Here is a 20815-nt window from a genome sequence, read left to right on the forward strand (position 1 = left end):
TTGCCGGTCACCTCCCCAGATGTTTCCTGGAGTATCAAAATAGATCATCCCCGGTCGCCTGGGTGGCTCAGCAGTTGGGTGTCTGTCTGCCTTTGGTTCAGGACGTGATCCCAGAGTCCCAGTATCGAGTCCCACATGGGGGTCCCTGCGAGAAGCCTGCTTCTCCCTCTGCCCGTCTCTGCCTCTCTGTGTCTCTCATGAAGAAGTAAATAAAATCTAAAACAAAAAAAAAAAAGTTCTTCCCCCTCGGATTCTGTCAATTGATGGTGGAAACAACAGCGTTGTTTTAAGTCAGTGCTCCGGGTGATTCTAAGTGAGGCCACAGTTAAGTAGAAAGGCTTCCTTTTAATTTCTGAGAATTGAGAGCAGGCTTCGCCTTAGGAGGGGTAATGGTCTCCACTACCCGAGTCAGGAGGGTTAGGGCCACAGCACACGGGGCCTAGGCTGTAGCTGAATCTGTGAGCATCTGGGGGAGGGGAGGGCCCTGGAAGCAGAGAAGGAAAAATCAGTTCCTGATTTCCAACTGGGAGTTCACAGCTTCTCAACAGCTCCACACCCAAAGGACTAGGAAGTTGGGCTTTTTGTGCATTTCAAAGTCCTGCCTGCAGGGGAGCAGTTTATAGGTGGAGAGACTTGGCTGCCTTTAAAGGTGTGTTCTCCTGATGCAGCTGGGACTCCTCCACGGAGATCTTGTGAGAGAGCTCGCTAGAGGCCGAGGTGGACGGAGCAGAGATGGCGGGGTCTCAGGTAAGCCTTGTGTCCCAGCTTAGAGGCCGCAGTGCCTTTTTGGCCCGAAATTCCCTGCATTTGGAGATTGCAAGTGTTGATTCCTCCAGCTCTGATATTTCTGCCTCGTGGTTTCACTTATTGTTAAAAACCTTTTCAAATATAATACCCAAGGCTCGATCTTAGAACACTTCTCCTCCATCACCTTCTTAACCTTCTCTCCAACGGGGCTTCCAATAAGCCACCAAAACTGTATTTATTTTTTATTTTTGAAGATTGTATTTGGGGGATGCCTGGGTGGTGCAGCGCTTTAGCGCCTGCCTTCGGCCCAGGGTGTGTTCCTGGAGACCCGGGATCGAGCCCCGCATCGGGCTCTCTCCAGGGAGCCTGCTTCTCCCTCTGCCTGTGTCTCTGCCTCTCTCTTTCTCTCTCTCTCTCTGTCTTTCAGGAATAAATAAAATATTAAAAAAAAAAGAAAATAAAATTCTAATTCACATTGGACTTTGATAAGTACATTTGTACCCCACCAAAATTTTCCACCTAAGAAGTAAACACAGCTATGGGTGCCTGGGTGGTGAAGTCGTTATACATCTGCCTTCAGCTCAGGTCATGATATCAGGGTCTTGGGATCCAGCCCTACATTGGGTTCCCTGCTTAACAAGGAATCTGCTTCTCCCTATCCAACCTGTTTGCACTCTCTCTCTCTCTGTCTCAAATAAATAAATGAAATCTAGAAAAAAAAAAAATAGATGCAACCTATAAAGCATGATATAAATTACAGTACTCAGGAATTTCTTATGCCTCTGTTGACTTGTTTGTTTATTTGTTTATTTATTTATTTTAAAGATTTTATCTATTTATTCATGAGAGACACAGAGAGAGAGAGGCAGAGACACAGGCAGAGGGAGAAGCAGGCTCCATGCAGGGAGCCCCATGTGGGACTCGATCCCGGGACCCTGGGATCACGACCTGGGCCAAAGGCAGATGCTCAACTGCCCAGCCACCCAGGTGTCCCAACACCTTTATTTTATAAATTATCTTGGATAAACATACAGTATTTATAATGGTTTTCTGAATCATATGCCATCCTCTTATGTCAAAGTTGGACAATTCATTAGAGCATATTACTGTGTTAAACATTATCTTAGTGCATAAGCAGGAAGCTGACCTAAGCCAGAACCAGTTCTAATATAACTTCGCTAAAAGGAGTTCACTCCTTGGGGAATCACAGATAGAAACTACTCCAGGTAGAGTTGTCACACAAAGGAAACTTGACTTGCAGCAAATACAGAGATCACAGAGAGTAACTTCCCAACAAGAGACTCCCAGAGCCAGAGGGAATGATTTCCTTTTATTTAGGGTTAGGGTAGATATTTAGAAATTGGAGCCTTGTCATCTTATGTAGAGCTAAGTATAAGGTGGCATATGAAGCTGAAGATAACAGTTCTATATGTACTTTGTTATATAAATATGAGGTTTGTGCTTCTCCTTGAGTGGAGATTTTAGTATTATAATGAGTTAAAAGCAACTGTTGGTCATTCCATGGGTCACTCCTTGGTCCAACTGCATAATTGTGAGTCAGGGGTTAAGCTAAAATTGGCCCGGGCCAACCTTTTTCACAGGGGAGTTCGCCTCTTTTGCTGGATAGTTTCTGTTTCCATCACAGGAGTCTATGCCTGAAGTAAAAGATTAAGGTAGAAAGAAGAGGCTGAGAAAAATATGGGACAAAGAGGGCACAAGCCCATAAGCAGTAAGGGTCAGATCATGGGATCTAGCTGGTGACATTTAACTCCCTCTTTCATCTTAGGTACGTTGTGAACTCTGCCTACGGCCACTTGGTAACTGTGGTATTTATTGCAGGGGCTGCTGACATTCAGGGATGTGGCCATAGAATTCTCTCAGGCGGAGTGGGGATGCCTGAACCACACTCAGCGGGAACTGTACAGGGATGTGATGTTAGAGAACTATGGAAACCTTCTCTTCTTGGGTGAGGATGACTCCTTCCAGGTTTCCCAGAGCACACTCTGGGTTTTCTTCCTTCCTTTGAAGACTGACTCTTAGAAGATTCCTCTGCATGACTGGAATTCGGATCCATGCAATAAGGGAAATAAATGGGGATTTGTAGATGTGGAGAAAAATCTTCATGTTTCCTTTTCAGCTCTAGCTTCCCCTTCCTTTTTTAAAAAAAAAATTTTAAAAACATGTTATTTATTTATTTATTTATGAGAGACAATACAGAGAGAGGCAGAGACATAGGCAGAGAGAAGCAGGCTCCATGCCGGAAGCCCGATGTGGGACTTGATCCCGGGACTCCAGGATCATGCCCTGGGTGAAGGCAGGCACTAAACCGCTGAGCCACCAGGGGTTCCCCCCTAATTCTCCTTCCTTAAGGAGCATGATCATTTCTGTTGATGCATGTCAGTACTAAACATTGACAGGCATCAAATGGTACTGCCGATATTTAAACTCCAGTTTTTATTTATTATTATTGTATCTAGTACTTGGAAGTAGAAGCCATGATTTGAATATTTGAAACTCCTTCTGCTTGTTCTTTTTTTTTTTTTTAATATTTTATTTATTGATGAGAGACACACAGAGAGAGAGGCAGCGACACAGGCAGAGGGAGAAGCAGGCTCCATGCAGGGAGCCCGATGTGGGACTCAATCCTGGGTCTCCAAAATCACACCCTGGGCTGAAGGTGGCGCAAACCACTGAGTCACCCGGTGTGCCCTCCTACTGGTTCTAAAGGGGCTGTTGGTCAGTAGCCTTTGGGAAGGTATTTTCTATAATTTTACTCTGTCCTGTGGTCTCTACTGAGCATGATACTTGATTGAAAATCTCCAGCAATATCCATTTTCCTTTTTCCTAATAACCAGGCCTCATTGTGTCAAAGCCAGACCTGGTCTCCTTTTTGGAGCAAAAGAAGGAGCCTTGGAGCGTGAAGAGAAAGAAGAGAGTAACCATCCATCCAGGTAAGTGGAAATGAGTGAGGCAGATGACAGAGGTGCGGTCCACATGTGAAGGGGGAAGAGAGACCTTAAACTGTGGTGGGAGTAGTTCTCCTTGAAAGGATACACTCTTGAGAAACCTAGTTTATATTTTTCTCCCTGTCACAGAGGGACATGTGCTATCCAACATTATCAAGCTCTTAGCTTCTCTAAGGATTCTCCTTCAGCTCCACTGATGGTCCATCACTTCCACAGGGAGGGCCAGGAGACTCCCCTGGGAGTGGGAGGGTCTCCATAATCTGGGAGGTTCTCCATTGCTGTGAGGGTCCTGGGGAAGTCTCCCTGTTTCTCAGGTTCCATAGCCTTAGCCAATGTAAGTTCTGTTTTGCATTGTGAGAAGCATGTCGGGGTAGTGGTGGGCATACTGGGGTTGGTGCAGAAATCTGGGAACACTGGAGACAGGTACCACGTTTTCTGGCTTATGCATTCCAATGTTATGGAGGCTTTACTCTTGATTGTACAAAATTGACACTCAGTAATTTCATCAGATAACAAAGCACCTCCCTAAAATAAGAAAATCTAATCCTGGGATCCCTGGGTAGCACAGCGGTTTGGCACCTGCCTTTGGCCCGGGGCTCAACCCTGGAGACCCCAGGATCTAATCCCATGTCGGGCTCCCTGCATGGGCCCGCTTCTCCCTCTGCCTGTGTCTCTGCCTCTCTGTCTCTCTCTGTGTGACTATCATGAATAAATAAATAAAATCTTTTAAAAATATATTAAAAAAAAAGAAAATCTAATCCTTTATTTCACTTTGGAAGTTAATTTTTTCTTTGTATGAACTGAAAATAGGATATAACAGTGTGTTCCATTCCTCAGTGGTGAAATAATGTAACGTATCTGTTTGTATCCTAGAATTCCTACCTAAATTAATGCCATGGGGGAACTAGAACATTTAGACCTTAGAACTTGAAGCCTATAATAAATTCTCAATTTTTACCTTCTTTCTTAATACTTGCATCATTGTATGAATTTGTCTTGTATGACAGGAATTTCTTTTTATTTTGTCAAGTGTGTTTTCACTTTCTTCTTAGTTATATATGAGATTCATCTGTTATTTATTAGATCAAAAGTTCTGATATGACATGGGCATGTGAGGTAGAGGGATGTCTGGGTGGCCTGTCAGTTGGTCCCAAGTCATGATCCTGGAGTCCTGGGGCTCAGCCCCCGCCATTGGGCTCCCTGCTCAGTGGGGAGTCTGCTTCTTCCTGTGCCCTTCCCCTGCTGTGCTCTCTCTCTCTCTCTCTCCTTCTCTCTCAAATACATGGATAAAGTCTTAAAAAAAAAAAAGCAGTGTGGTATAATTCGTATAATTCCTGTATTTTAAAGAAAGCTTTTGTTCATAAATGTAATTTTACTTCAGTGAAAATTAGTCATTGGGTTTTTCTTCTACTTGCCTTGTAATATATCTGAATTTAATCCCAAATATGTATTTTATGTATAGTGGCCTTTAGCATATTTTGCAACTTGCTTGGTATTTATTTAGAAATGAAGATGTCTTTATTTCCTTGGTTCTAAGGAGTGGGTTGTAGCCTTAAATTCTCTGTTCAAGGAAGGATATATTAATAAAATAATACATTTGTAAAATGCCTTTTTAAGTGGTTGTTCATATGATTTTCACTTACAGCTTTTAATGATTGATTTTAATGAATATTTTTTATTATACTGTGGTCAGTGAAAACCAGCCAATAACTCATGCTTGTTTTTTATGATACATAGAGTTTAAAATTAGTTTTATAGAAAGTTTCCTTGAGAATAATGCATCTGTTTTGTTTTGTTTTGTTTTAAAAGAATTTTATTTATTTATTTATTTATTCATTCATTCATTCATTCATTCATTCATGAGAGATGGAGAGAGAGGCAGAGACACAGGCAGAGGGAGAAGCAGGCTCCATGCAGGGATCCTGATGTGGGACTCATTCAATTCTGGGACTCCAGGATCAAGCCCTTGCCTGAAGGCAGTCGCTAAACTGTTGAGCCACCCAGTAATCCCGTATTTTTAATGGATTTATTTTAATGTAGCTTTTCTCGGGTTAAATTTTGTCTTCTTCTGGCTTTGTAATTCCATAACAATTTGCTTCCTTTTGTCTCGGACTTTCCACTACATTAGTTAGTTGTGGTTTTGGTTTTACTTGTGTATTTAGTTACACCATGACCATTTTCTTTTTCTTTTAATTTTTCCATAAGATTTTTAATCTATTCTTTTGAGAGAGACAGAAAGAGCAAATGAGAGCATAGCACAGGGGAGGACCAGAGGGAAAAGGAGAAGCAGAGTTCGCGCTGAGCAGGGAGCCTGACCTGGGCTCAATCCCAGGACCCTGGGATCAGGATGTGAGCTGAAAGCAGACGCAGAACCGACTGAGCCATCCAGGTGCCCCAAGGATGACAGTTTTCAAGTTCAGAGTTCAGAGACCATCTGAAGGATCGTGACCATGATCTGAACCGAAATTAAGAGTCCGATGCCTTGGGATCCCTGGGTGGCGCAGCGGTTTACCGCCTGCCTTTGGCCCAGGGCGCGATCCTGGAGACCCGGGATCGAATCCCACATCGGGCTCCCGGTGCATGGAGCCTGCTTCTCCCTCTGCCTATGTCTCTGCCTCTCTCTCTCTCTGTGACTATCATAAATAAATAAAAATTAAAAAAAAAAAAAAAAAAAGAGTCCGATGCCTAATGTGATTCCTTCCTCTGCTTCAGCTCTGTAGTCTCTTTCTTGTTTGAACACTCACCCTTTGTCTGAGCAGTCACCACAGTGCATCCAGAGGGTGCTGTCGTTCCCTCTTCCTCCATGTCATGCGTGACAGAAACAAGTCCCTCAGGCAGCAGCCAAGAATCCAGATCCCTAAACCTACAGGTCACTCGTTTCTTTCTCTCCTGAGGAGAGGTACGAGTTTTTTCACAGGGTGCCTTCAAGTGTCAGGGAGGGTGAGCTGCTGTTGTGGGCAAGTGTCACAAATTTTCTTAGTGTCTTTGATGTGGCTCTTCTTCACCTCTTGACAATCTCTTTTTCAAAGTGTTTACTGGGTTATTGTGCCTATTTTTTTCTGTTTTGGTATTTTTTTTCTTCAGGCTTTATAGATCTATATATATATTATGAGAATGGGTCCTTTTTTCCTTCTCCCACTCTATTTCTGTCTCTTGAGCTTATGATGCAGAGAAGTTCTTAATGTAATCCAATTTGTCATTTCAAACTTTACGGTTGGTGGTGTTTACCTTTTTTAGAAATTTTCTCATATACTAAGACCACAGAGATAGAATCCTTTGTTTTTCTAAAATATTCATAATGGGGCAGCCCCGGTGGCGCAGTGGTTTGGCGCCGCCTGCAGCCTGGGGTGTGATCCTGGAGACCTGGGATCGAGTCCCACATCGGGCTCCCTGCGTGGAGCCTGCTTCTCCCTCTGTCTGTGTCTCTGCTCCTCTCTCTCTGTGTCTATGAATAAATAAATAAAATCTTAAAAAAAAAATAAATAAAATAAAATATTCATAATGATCTATATAATATCAATCAGAGATGTATTCAGAGTCATTGCTCTCTGTGTAGTGACTGAGGTTTTCAATATTTTCTTTTTTTCTCAACAAGGCTAACCAATTGAAGTATATTCTGAAAGTGTCATATTATGGTTTCTTTTCATTTGCTTTCATTAGTCATTTCGGGCAGCCCCCGTGGCGCAGAGGTTTAGCGCCGTCTGCAGCCTGGGGTTTGAACCTGGGGACCCTGGATTGAGTCCCACGTCGGGCTCCCTGCTGGAGCCTGCTTCTCCCTCTGCCTGTGTCTCTGCCTCTCTCTCTCTGTGTCTCTCATGAATAAAAAAATAAAATCTTAAAAAAAAAAAAAAAAGGTTGTGATATCTTATCAAAATGATACATTTGCTTTATGGACCATTGTTGTTATTCCTTGGTACCATGTAGTGAGCTTGTGATCTGGACCAGCAATTCCATGATTTTCATCCACTCCAGGCACAAGCAGTAGGTCAGCTGTATTCATAATAAGATCAACATTTCCTCCCAATCTTCACCTCATTTCAGAGCCACCCAAAGAACTTTTGTCCTTGTGATCACCTGTTTCATTTACCTGGTCTCGTCATGTCTATATTGTTCCTTTTTTCTTTTAATTTAATGTTTTTATTTTTTAAATATTTTATTTATTTATTCATGACAGACACACACAGAGGGAGAGAGAGAGGCAGAGACAGAGGCAGAGGGAGAAGCAGGCTCCATGCAGGTAGCCCGATGGGACTTGATCCCGTGTCTCCAGGATCCAGCCCTCGGCTGTAGGCAGCGCTAAACCGCTGAGACCCCCGGGCTGCCCTGTTCTTTTTTTTTTTTTTTTTTCTTTTTTTTAAGATTTAATATATTTATTTGACAGAGAGCACAAGCAAGAGGAGCAGCAGAGGGACAGTTAGAAGCCGGCTCTCCTAGCAGGGAGCCTAACATGGGGCTCAATCCCAGAACACTGGGTCACAACCTCAGCTAAGGCTTAACCACTGAGCCACCCAAGCGCCCTTATGTTGTTCTTTATGATATTTCTTGTTGATGAGTGGTGAACATCTCTGTCCTAAATCCTATGTGTTTCCCAATTCTCAGCCATTTTCTTGTAATGAGGCATGATTCCACTGTTTCCAGGACCTGTTCTGCCTGGGTTAGAAGTACAAGATCTGTCATCAACTACATGTAAATTCATATGCTTCTGAACAGTTTAGGTGTTTCTTCACACATCTCCCTTGCAAGTTCACTACAGAAGTTTAAGGTAGACCTTCATGAGTACTGGGATTTGTTTACGTGGTTGAATGCAACCCCCACAGGAACAGTGCAGAAGTGAATGTTATAAGTCACCCAATTCTTCTGCATTGTATCCTGCCAATGATAGCCTTGAAAAATATTTCCTGATGTAAACTGCTTTTTTCAAGTTTTAAAGACTTTATTTATTTTACAGAGACGGTGTATGTGGATGGGGTGGGAGGGAGAGGGAGAGAATCTCAAGTAGACTTCATGCTGAGCACCGAGTCCAGAGTCTGTTGAGGAACCTGAACCCACAACCCCTGAGATCATGACATGAGCCAAAATCAAGAGTCAGACACTGAACTGACTGAGCCACGCAGGCAACCCACATTGAATAGATTTTATCCCAGATCCTGTGTCCGGCTAATGAGTGTTTGATGAGGTGGTGCACATCTGGGAAAATTAGTCAGGAGACATTCTGGGGTCAGACTGAGTGGTGGATATTGTTGGGAAACGATTCTGTGGGTTTAAGTTACTCTGTATGTTAAGGATAGAGGCACTGAAAGTGTTTATCCTTAATTGGCTTTCCGCTGCTGTGCGAATATTAAAATGCTTTGAAATATAGTGATAATATCTTACCCTTAGGTGGAGGACAGATTTGTTAACTGTAGAGGAAAACGGATATCGTCTTCTATGGCAAAGGTTCAGGAAGATATGCTCTCTGCTCCTTCAAGATATTGGGGTTCTCTGTGCTCAGGGTCTCATAGATGCGACACAAACCCACTGCATATGCAGCATCTACATGTGTGAAATGGGGATTTGGAGCTGGCAAGTGAAATTAGCGTGATCAAGAAATTTGTTCTGTTTCATGTGTCATGAACCCTAAGATCCTTGGACTTGAATCTGAGAGTCCTCTGTCTTCTGCTAGCATTGGAAAATTGTTATAGGCAAGCTTGTTCCACTATAGAATATGTGGAACATGGAATTTTTATACTTCTTGGGATTATCCATGGGTTTATTTAAAAATGAAGTTGATGGGCACCTGGGTGGCTCAGTCACTGAGCCTCTGCCTTCGGCTTAGGTTGTGATCCCAGGTTCTGGGATCGATCCCCCGCAGGGAGCCTGCTTCTCCCTCAGCCTTTCTCTCTGCCTCTCTCTGTGTGTCTTTCATGAATAAATAAACAGAATCTTAAAAAAAAAAAATTGATATTTATGCGTCTGTTTCTCCTTTTTATGTATATGTTCACTTGTTTTTTAGTCTGCACTTATAAGTGAAATCATGTGTTATTTGCTTTTATTTGCCTGACTCTTCAGCACAGTACTTTCTAGGTCTATTTACAGTGTCCAGCACAATACTTCCTAGGTCTATTTTCATGGTCATCAATGGCAAGAAACCGCAAAAAAGGCAGAAACAGACCGACTCCAAAAATAAAACAGAACTGCTGCTTTCTGGAGTGGAATGGAGAGGGATGATGGGCCAACTGGGTAAAGGGGAATGGAAGGTAAGGGCATTCAGTTATAGATTCTATTCAGTTATAGAATCGATCATGAGGCTGAAGGATATAGCAGAGGGGATATGGTCAGTGGTATTGTAATCTGGTTCTATGGTGCTAGGTACTGGCTACACTTGCATGGAAAAACATTTAAGTTGCAAATGGATGTCAAAAGAAAGCCAGAGTAGCAACACCTATATCAAAAACTAGACTATTTTGTTCTTGTGCGATGTTTATCCTGCTTTGCTACCAGGGTAATGCTAGGCCTCATAGGATGATGTTGAATATGTTCTGTCCATTCCACTATTTGTAAGATTTTGATGATGATTGTCATTAGTTATTATTATTATTTTAATGTTCGGTAGAACTGACCAGCGAATGTATGTGGTCCTGGGCTTTTCTGTGCCTGGAATTTTTTTTATTCTACATTCAACTTTCATTCTTGTTATTGGTCTGTGAAGATCTACTTGTTGGGTTTAAGATTTATTTTTCAATCTTGGTAGTTTTATATATATATAGGGGAATTATCTGGGAGTTTTCTAAGTTACCTGATTTGTTAGTATATAATTGTTCATGGCAATCTATTATCACAGTATGTATTTCTGTAGTTATCTGTTGTGTTTTCTGTCCCATTTCTTGTTTTAATTTTTGAGGCTGCTCTCCTTTTTTCTTAGTTAATGTAGTTAAAATTTTGATTATTTTTTGGAAAATCTGGGCATTGATGTCAATGTTATGTTACTGTTAATTATGGTCTCTATGATTTTCTTGGTTAATTTCTTTCTCTACTTGATCACAGCTAAGTTTCTTCTTTTTCTAGTTCCTTGTAACATTCAGAAGAAAAGTTGGGGGTGTCTAGGTGGCTCAGTCGGTTTCGCATCTGACTCCTAATCTCAGTTTAGGTCTCAATCTCAGGGTCTTGGGTTCAGGACCCAGTTAGCCAGTTACGCTTCATGTTAGGTATGGAACCCACTATAATAAGGAAATGAATAAATAAAAACAAAAAAAGAAAAAAGTTGAAACTGCAACTTAATTCAGGCATTTATAGCATTAAAAAAAGTGAAAATGGAGTGTGTCATAGAAAAAATTACTAGAAATAAACAATACCAGTGATAGCCAACAAAACAACAAAAAGATAAGGATTCTTTAGGGTTTTTTAAGGATGTCATCCGTAAAGAGATAAACTTGCATTTTCTTTTCCCATTTGGATTCATTTAATTTTTTTTTCCCATTCAGACTAGAATATCCAGTACTGTGTTGAATAGAAGTGAAATCCCTTTGTTATGATCATACAGAAGAAGCTTACAGTTTTTTTTTACTATTGAATATATTAGATTTCAGGTTTTCATAGCTATGTGGCCTTTATTAAGTTGAGGTGTTTTGCTTCTTTTCCTACTTTATTGAGTGTTTTTAATAATGAAACATTGTCCAGTATGCTCATATTCTTGTTCTGCAGCAATATGATTGCCATTTTTGATCTTCATTCTGTTAATGTGGAGCCTTTAACTTATAGTTTTCCATCTGTTGAAACACCCTTGAATTCCAGGAAGAATTGCCTTTAATTGTGTTGTAAAACGTGCTTTTGATTCAGTGTGCTAGTTTGCTTTTTTTATTGTGGACTTTGTATAACTGCGCCTCACAGGTAGTAGTTTGTAATCTTCTTTACTTGTACAGTCTTCCTTTGCCTTTGACAACTTGGTAACACTGGAGTCACAGAGACTATTTTGATAATTTCCCTTCTCTTCACTCCCTGAAAATGTTGGAAGAGATTTGAAATACTTTTCCATGGGACTCCTGGGTGGCTCAGCGGTTGCACATCTGCCTTTGGCTCAGGGCGTGATCCCAGAGTCTCTGGATGGAGTCTCACATCAGGCTTTGTGCATGGAGCCTGCTTCTCCCTCTGCCTGTGTCTCTGCCTCTCTCTCTCTCTGTGTCTCTCATGAATAAATGAATGAAATATTTAAAGAAAAAAAAAGTACTTTTACATTAAATCTCTGAATTATCCCGTGAATTCATTTGGAATAAGATTTTTCTTTGTTGGGACGTTTTAAATTACTTTTTCCATCTACTTAGTAGTTGTAGATCAATATTGAGTTTTTAAATATTTCTTCAGGAAATATTTATTGGAATCCTGAAATCTAGGGAGCTTATATCTTTTTTGAAATTTATACACATTTTTGGTATCTCCTTCTTGGCATATAGTTATCCATTGTCAGTTCTTATTATTTGTGTTTTTATGGTATCAGTTAATACTGTCTGCTGTCACTTCACTTCTGATTTTAATTGACCTTTTTTTCATTCTTACTTGATTTTGTTAAAATCTGTCAATTTTGTTGATCTTTCCTGAAAACCAACTCTTCCTATTGTTGTCCATGCAGAGAGCCAGATGTGGGACTTGATACCGAGTCCAGGAACACACCCTGGGCTGAAGGCAGCGCCAAACCACTGAGCCACCCGTGCTGCCTGATATTTTCCTATTATTACTGTTTCCTCTTTTTTTTTTTTTTTTTTTTTTACTTTTTATTTATTTATGATAGTCACAGAGAGAGAGAGAGAGAGGCAGAGACACAGGCAGATGGAGAAGCAGGCTCCATGCACCGGGAGCCCGACGTGGGATTTGATCCTGGGTCTCCAGGATCGCGCCCTGGGCCAAAGACAGGCGCCAAACCCCTGCGCCACCCAGGGATCCCTGCTGTTTCCTCTTTTGTTCTTTTCTGTTTATGTTTAAATTTCCTCCCTTTTGCAAACTTTGGACTCGTGGGACTTTCCTGATTTTTTGTGATATAAGAAAGTAATTTGTACTATAGCATGACAGTACTACACTACTACTACTATAGCTGTAGTACTACAGCTATCTATGAGGCTATGTGTTCATTACATTCTGTGTTTGTTTATGTGTCCATTGAGGAACAAAGTCCTGATGATTCCTTCCGAGCCATCTTGCTGATGTTCTCTGACTGATTTTCAGGTTATCTATTAGTGGTTGTCAGCATATTCATCTGAGAGTAGTACATGGAATAATTTTACATTTCTCTTTCTTGATTTCTTTCAGCCGTATCCTCTCATGACACACAGAGCTTGCTGTCAAAGCCAAGTATCGAAGCTTCTTTCCAAACAGTGTCAATGGGTAGATTAAAAAATAATGCCATTGAGAATTTACACTTCATGACAGACTGGGACAATGATGGAGAGAGTGAATGGCATCAAACGCATCATGAAGGACACAACCATATTAAGATATCTGCGCATAATAAGAATCTCCCTGCCCAAAATGGTGAAGGATATAGAGCATTTTCAGTAACCTCCCTTTTTAAGTATGCTACTTCCACAAAGCAGTGTGTTTCTGAAAACAAAAGCTCAAATCAAATGTTCAAACTTACATATTTAGGGAACGATGACAGTTTGGAAAATCTGGGAAGTTACCTAGTCCATCCTGAAAATAATTATTTGAACCCTTGTGAAAAAAGAATTGGATTGACTATTCAGTCAAATATTTCTACAAATCAGAGATTTAAAAATGAAGAACAAAGTGCTAAACAGGATCCATTTGAGAGGTGTTTCACTAAGGAGTCGACCCTACAAAATTACAAGAGCGTGTTCAATGGAGACAGAGTTGCTCAATGCAGTGAATCTGAGAAAACATTTAACCAGGGCTCCAATGTTAGTCAATGTGTGAGGACTCAGTTTCTAGGGAACCATCATGAGGGTAGTAAATGTGGGGAAGTCTTTTATCAAAACTCTAACCTTAGTACACATAATAGTATGAATATAGGAGAGAATCCTAAAAATGAATGTGAGAGTGCTCTTTACCAGTCCTCCAATGTTGATGATCAACAGAGAATTCATGTGGGAAAAAACCCATTCAGGTGTAATCAACCTGGGAACATGTTTTGTCAAGCATCAAGGCTAAGTATACATAAGACAATCCATAGTGGAGAGAAAAGTGACATTTGTAAGGAATGTGGCAAAGATTTTGACTTGGACTCAGTACTACCTCAACGTCACGGAATGCGTACTGGAAAGGAACCGTACAAATGTGAAGAATGTGGTAAAACGTTTAAGGTCTGCTCATCCCTAAATATACATAGGCGAATCCATACTGGAGAGAAACCTTACAAATGTGAAGAATGTGGCAAGGACTTTATCCAGCTCTCACACCTTATTAATCATCATAGAATTCACACTGGAGAGAAACCTTATAAATGTAAAGAATGTGGCAAGGCCTTTAAACGTAACTCAAGCCTTACAGAGCATCACAGAATTCATACTGGAGAGAAACCTTACAAATGTAAAGAATGTGGCAAAGCCTTTAAGCAGCCTTCAAACCTCTCTAAACATCACAGAATTCATATTACAGGAGAACGTTACAAATGTGAAGAATGTGGCACAGCCTTTACACATCACTCATGCCTTACTCAACATCACAGAATTCATACTGGTGAGAAACCTCACAAATGTAAGGAATGTGGCAAGGCCTTTAATAAGCATTCACATCTTACTCAACATCACAGAATTCACACTGGAGAGAAACCTTACAAATGTAAAGAATGTGGCAAGGCCTTTAACCAGTATTCAAGCCTTTCTAGCCATCACAGAATGCACACTGGAGAGAAACCTTACAAATGTAAAGAATGTGGCAAGGCCTTTAAACATGTCTCTACCCTTACTCACCATTACAGAATTCATACTGGAGAGAAACCTTACAAATGTAAGGAATGTGGCAAGGCCTTTAATAAGCTTTCATATCTTACTCAACATCACAGAATTCACACTGGAGAGAAACCTTACAAATGTAAAGAATGTGGCAAGGCCTTTAACCAGCACTCACACCTTATTAGTCATCATAGAATTCACACTGGAGAGAAACCTTACAAATGTGAAGAATGTGGCAAGGCCTTTAACCACCAGTCAAATCTTACTCATCATCACAGAATTCATACTGGAGAGAAACCTTACCAATGTAAAGAATGTGGTCGAGCCTTTATCCAGCACTCACACCTTACTACTCATCATAGAATTCATACTAGAGAGAAACCTTAACAAATGTAAAAAATGTGGTGAGGACTTTAATCACCTTTCAACCTTTACTCATTATCAAAGAAGTCATACTAGAGCAAAGCTTCAAAGTTTTAGGATTGTGAGAAAAAAATTTTTTAAGTTCTTTTAAGCAACAAGAAACTAGACTTGAACGGAAAATGATCAAGATTCTTTTCTTTTACAGTAATTTATCCCTTCTTTAAGACAGATTGCCCTACATCTAAAACTGTATACAACAAAATTATATAAGTATTCCTTTATTTTACAATGATATGTGAAAAACAAAAATTATCCAATCTAACAAGGTATGCAATGTTCTTTTATAGTTGTTGTCAAACTGTGAGAGCAAAGTAACTCATGGAATGTAAAGGTAAGAGCTGAATAATCGCAGCATTAATGGAAAAGAGTACTTTCCCAGAACCACTTTTCCCCTCATCCAATTTCCTCTTGATGTTGATCAAACTGTACCATTGGCCATTTAGTTTTTTGTGTTTTTTTTTGTTTTGTTTTTTGTTTTTGTTTTTGTTTTTAATCCGTATGCTTGTGCAGAGACACAGTTATCTTATGTCCAATAAAGGAATGGGGAAGGAAAAAATGAAAGAACAGAGGAAACCCCTTCTTGGTCTGGAGGAGCAATGTTGTAAAGTAACAGGTTCCCTTTCTAGTAGATACCTCTCTGGTGCTGGAACCCATCAGTTGTATCTTTCTCCTCCGTTTTCCAGCTGTGCAGGTGTGTCTTTTTCCTTTATTGGATGCACATCAAATCTTGTGACCTATTGCATTGACAAACCTTACTGTTCACAATAGTTTTTCATTAGTTTATTAAATGCGGTATATGCTTCTTCATCTTTAACTGGACTACAAAGCAATCCTGCCCCATCACCTTTGAATTATTATGATCATTGTTCTCAGTCTTGATTCCTTCCCTGGGTATTTCTTCGGCCATTGAGAGTGGCAGCATCTCCTCAGCTGCCTCTTCTCAGAACTATCGGGTTCCCAACGACAGTACACAAATAGCAGAAGTGGCAGAAGAAGCAACTATGAGAGGATTTGTAAGTATTGCTCTACTCTTACTCCACATTAGGTAATTCATTACAGAGAGTAATGAAATATGTGTAAAGAATGTGGGAAGGCCTTTCAACAATGGCAAACCATGATTCCTGATTAGAAAATGTATAGCGGAGAGGATTTTACAGATACCACAGAATTGGCAAGCACACTAACCAGTACTCAAGCCTTAAAATCTGAGGAAAATCATTACAACATCATTACATCCAGATAAACCTCTAAATAGAATGCTGGTGTTACTCAACATCATAGCTATCATACAGGATAGAAACCATAAAGTGTAAAAGTTGCAGTTCCTTTAACTGGAATTCACTCCTGAGTCAATATCCCAAAATGCGGGATCCCTGGGTGGCACAGCGGTTTGGCGCCTGCCTTTGGCCCAGGGCGCGATCCTGGAGACCCAGGATCAAATCCCATGTTGGGCTTCTGGTGCATGGAGCCTGCTTCTCCCTCTGCCTATGTCTCTGCCTCTCTCTCTCTCTGTGTGTGACTACCATAAATAATAATAATAAAAAAAAATCCCAAAATGTGTACTAGATTCAAAACCTACAAAGAGATGAATGAGGAAAGACCTAGTTTTTATATATAGACTTTAGAAAACATCAGAGATTACAGAAAGGAAAGTAAGTTGAAAGACATAAATTTTTAGAAATGTACTTATTGAACATCAAATGTCAATAAGTGTCACAAATCAATAGAAAGCGATATATAAGTTTCCCTTTTTAGACAGTACTCTACATCAAATACTTACAAGGGGGATCCCTGGGTGGCGCAGCAGTTTGGCGCCTGCCTTTGGCCCAGGGCGCGATCCTGGAGACCCGGGATCGAGTCCCACGTCGGGCTCCCGGTGCATGGGGCCTGCTTCTCCCTCTGCCTGTGTCTCTGCCTGTGTCTCTGCCTGTGTCTCTGCCTCTCTCTCTGTGTGTGACTATCATAAATAAAAAAAAAAAAAAAAAAAAAAAATCAAATACTTACAAGGAATAGTACAAAGTTAAATGTGAGGATAATGTATTATGCTTCAAAAGATACAAGGGATGGATTTCTGCAAAGGTACAATTTCGATTGCTTGTTTTATACTGACCCTGTGTGAGCTTGGTGACTAGTACATTTAATGCATTTTGTACTTTAGAAAATTCATGGAGGGATCCCTGGGTGGCGCAGTGGTTTGGCGCCTGCCTTGGCCCAGGGCACGATCCTGGAGACCCGGGATCGAATCCCAAGTTGGGCTCCCGGTGCATGGAGCCTGCTTCTCCCTCTGCCTGTGTCTCTGCCTCTCTCTCTCTCTCTGTGTGTGACTATCATAAATAAATAAAAATTTAAAAAAAAATTAGAAAATTCATGGATGCCTAGTTGGTATATGAAATTATATGGCTGACTTGCTGCATTAAAGATGAGATGCCCTTCTTCCTTAGGTGGGTCTCATGCAGACCTCATTTCCCATTGAAGATTAACAACAACATGAATTAGAATATATGAAGAAAATCTAAATGGAGATACTGTTCATGGTTATAACATTAAGTTACCATGAAATAAGTTTTCACAATATCATTCTCCATTCATTAAAAATAAAAAACTTTGTGGATAGTTTAAATAAGATGGTTTGCTATTTGGTCTTTAAGGACAATAAGGTGGCAGTCCTGTAAAATACTGACATATCTTGATAACAGCAATGGTTATAAGTTGAATTCTCAACATCAGGTGGTGTGGTTCCAATGAGGAAATCGGCACAGATACCACAAAGATAGTAGATAAATCTTCCCTACGATGGCATACAAATGGAAATTCGTATTTCTTAAGAGTACTCTCAATCCTGAAAAAGTTTTATATGGAAATTAAACAGTTAAGAAGTTAAAATCAACTGTTAAAAGAGGTCTTTCTTTAAGCCTCTTGGTAACCAGAAAGTAAAAACCTGTAGTCAATACATAATATATAGGGAGAAAATAATTGAAGTATACACCCACAGAAAATCACCAAATCACAAAGATAAATAGCAATGAAGAAGAGAGCAAATATTTCTAAAACAGACAGGAAACGAAAGAATGACAACAGTAACTCCATACTTTAATCTCTACTTGTTTAAATATAAAGGGACTAAATTCTCCAATTAAAAGGTATGCCTGAATGGAAAGAAATAGAAGAGCCAAGTACATTTTCCTTCAGCCTTAAGAACACACTCAGAAAGCGCAGGTGTGAAAAAAGATATACCATGCAAATAGAAACCAGATGAAATGAGGATAGGTATGCTTACATCAATCAAAGTAGACTTTAAGTCAAAGACTAGTAAGACACTGCACGGGTCATTATAAAATAAAGGGGTTACATCATGCAGTGTTTTTAATTATGGTGCATTTGGGAAAGAAAGATTCCCCCATTCTAGTTTTGGTAGGATTCAAACAGTGTGTTTATAACTCATGTCATACCCCTATGAAAAACACTGTACTTTCCCATAAATTTTGGTGCTGTTTTTCCAGGTACATCAATTATAGCTTATGTAATGTTTATGAACATCTATATCTCCTGTGTCCCCTAAATGGCTAGTCAATAGTCAAAAACCTACTCCTGTGCTTTGAGGTTGGGAAAAAGAGAACACTAAATGACAATTTGAGAAGGAGTTACTGCTTCCAGATTTTGATGTGTGTGGAAAAATATTGTTGCAATGATAATCTTGGTAATTACTGAAGAAGTAGCCAATGGTTCATTGAACCAACTAGTATGGGCTAATCAATCTTTTCCCCACAGTATTCAGTTTTCTATCTCTGGCTATTATACATTGCAGATTTTTTCACATGTAATTTAATTTACATTCTCTGCTATTTAAAGTCTCCAAATAACTTACTTGTCCTTTCAGGTAGGTTATTATAATACCCCTTTGTAAGATTCCTGATATTATTCCTGGGCAGCTATTCTTTGTATACAATGTAAATGAGAGGCTTTGTATGGGTCACCTTTACAGTGCTTGTGATTGTGGCTTTAGTTCAAGTTGGATTCTTTCTGAAATGTATATCTTCACATAAGAAAAACCTTACATTATGCTTTGATTTTTAGACTAACTACATTACATGTGACTAAAGTACACTATATGTGCATTTATTGAAAATAAAACATTTACTCATTTATTGTTGGCAAAAGCTGGCTAAGCACATGTACCTATGAGTTTGTATTAAAGCTGTAGGTTTGTGTATTTATTTAGTGTCTGTATTAAGAGGACATTTACCTCTGATTACTGCTTTTTGCTCCTTGAGCTACATAATACTGCTTGTGCTTACATTGTGGTGTCAATTTGGTCAAAGGTTGGATACATAGGAGTCACCTACTTTTAAAAACGAATTTTATTTGATACATAGTAATCTTTCACAGTTTTTCAAATCAATATAACCTACTTTCCCTGAATAAAATAAAATGAAGGAGTTAATTCGACAAACGCATGTAATCTTTAGAATACTTATGTACCCAACATAAAAGTACCCAAATATATAAGCAACAATGAACAGACAAGAACAGAAAAAGAGACAGCAATACAAGAGCAGGGGACTTCAATTGTGCACCTTCAATATGGGACAAGATAATCAAGGAAGTACCAGACTCCATGATATTTAGCAGATTGACTTACACCATTCCACCAACAGCAAAAAACACATTGTTTTCACATGCATTCTCCAATATAAATTTTATATTGGGTCACAAAACAAGTCTTAATAAATTTGATTGAAATCGTATCAGGCATCTTTTTCCTACGACAGTGCCATGAAAGTGGAAGTCAATTACAAGTACAAAACTAGAAAAATTATAAACATATGAAAAATAAATAACGTGCAATAGCATTACTCCTAATAGCCAGGACCTGGAAATGACTTGTGTCTCTTTTCAGATGAGTAGATAATATGGTGGATATATAAAATATATGTTGGCTATAATTAACAATACTATTTTGGCTATCTGAAAATTGCTAGAAAATTCTTATTAATTCTTATAACACACAAAATTGTACACTGTGAGGTAATGGATGCTAACTAAATTACTGTGGTATATGTTTTGCAATATATATATGTTTTTTATATATATCATAGTTAAATTGTACACTTTTACTTATATAATGTCATGTCAATAGTAGGTGAAGAAAACTGGAAAAACGTAAGCAGATTATTGATTAGATATGAGGATAAGATGAGAGTGGTAACAGCTAAAGAGTGTGAAGTTTCTTAGGAGGTAATGAAATGTTCTAGAATTGACAATGGTTTGCTTATACCTACATGTGACTCAGTTAAAAAGCTATCAATTGTACACATTAAGTGGATAAATTGTGTGGCATGTAAGTTATACCAAATAAAGCTTTTAAACAGAAGGAACCCCAAATACAAAATTCTTACAAAAATCTCGTATTAATGGCAAATATGAAAAACTGCATACATTCAGGTATTAATTAAACACACATATGTGCATACATGCACACAGAAGATTTCAACTGGAATTTGGCATTTGACTTTCTCTTTTAATTTTTGTGATACTACAGAAAAACAATTTTTCAAAAAAACACGTGGAAAGGAAGTTGTGTCAAATTAGACATAACATATATTGGGACACCTGGGTGGTTGAGTGATTGAGTGTCTGCCTTCGGCTCCCTTGTGATCTGGATTCCCAGGACGAAGTCCCTGGCCTGGCTCCCCTTGAGGAGCCTGCTTTTCCGCGGCTTGTGTCTCTGCCTCTCTCTGTGTGTCTCTCATGAATAAATAAATAAAATCTTTTAAAAAAAAATAAAGATAAAACATAGTAATT

General features: G+C 39.5%; 1 protein-coding gene across 1 annotated transcript; it reads left to right on the forward strand.

Annotated features, from left to right (window-relative positions):
- The first annotated feature begins 255 nt into the window (after window positions 1-255).
- Window positions 256-20376, forward strand: LOC119870915 (putative protein ZNF720). Its single transcript, XM_038527902.1, is given in 5 exon segments — window positions 256-747; window positions 2587-2713; window positions 3603-3698; window positions 12990-14974; window positions 14977-20376. Coding segments are annotated over 5 exon segments (2325 nt in total). The 5' UTR covers window positions 256-732; the 3' UTR covers window positions 15079-20376.
- The last annotated feature ends 439 nt before the right edge of the window (window positions 20377-20815 follow it).

The sequence above is a fragment of the Canis lupus genome, chromosome 1 (genome assembly GCF_011100685.1).
Source record: "Canis lupus familiaris isolate Mischka breed German Shepherd chromosome 1, alternate assembly UU_Cfam_GSD_1.0, whole genome shotgun sequence".
Classification (NCBI taxonomy): Eukaryota; Metazoa; Chordata; class Mammalia; order Carnivora; family Canidae; genus Canis; species Canis lupus.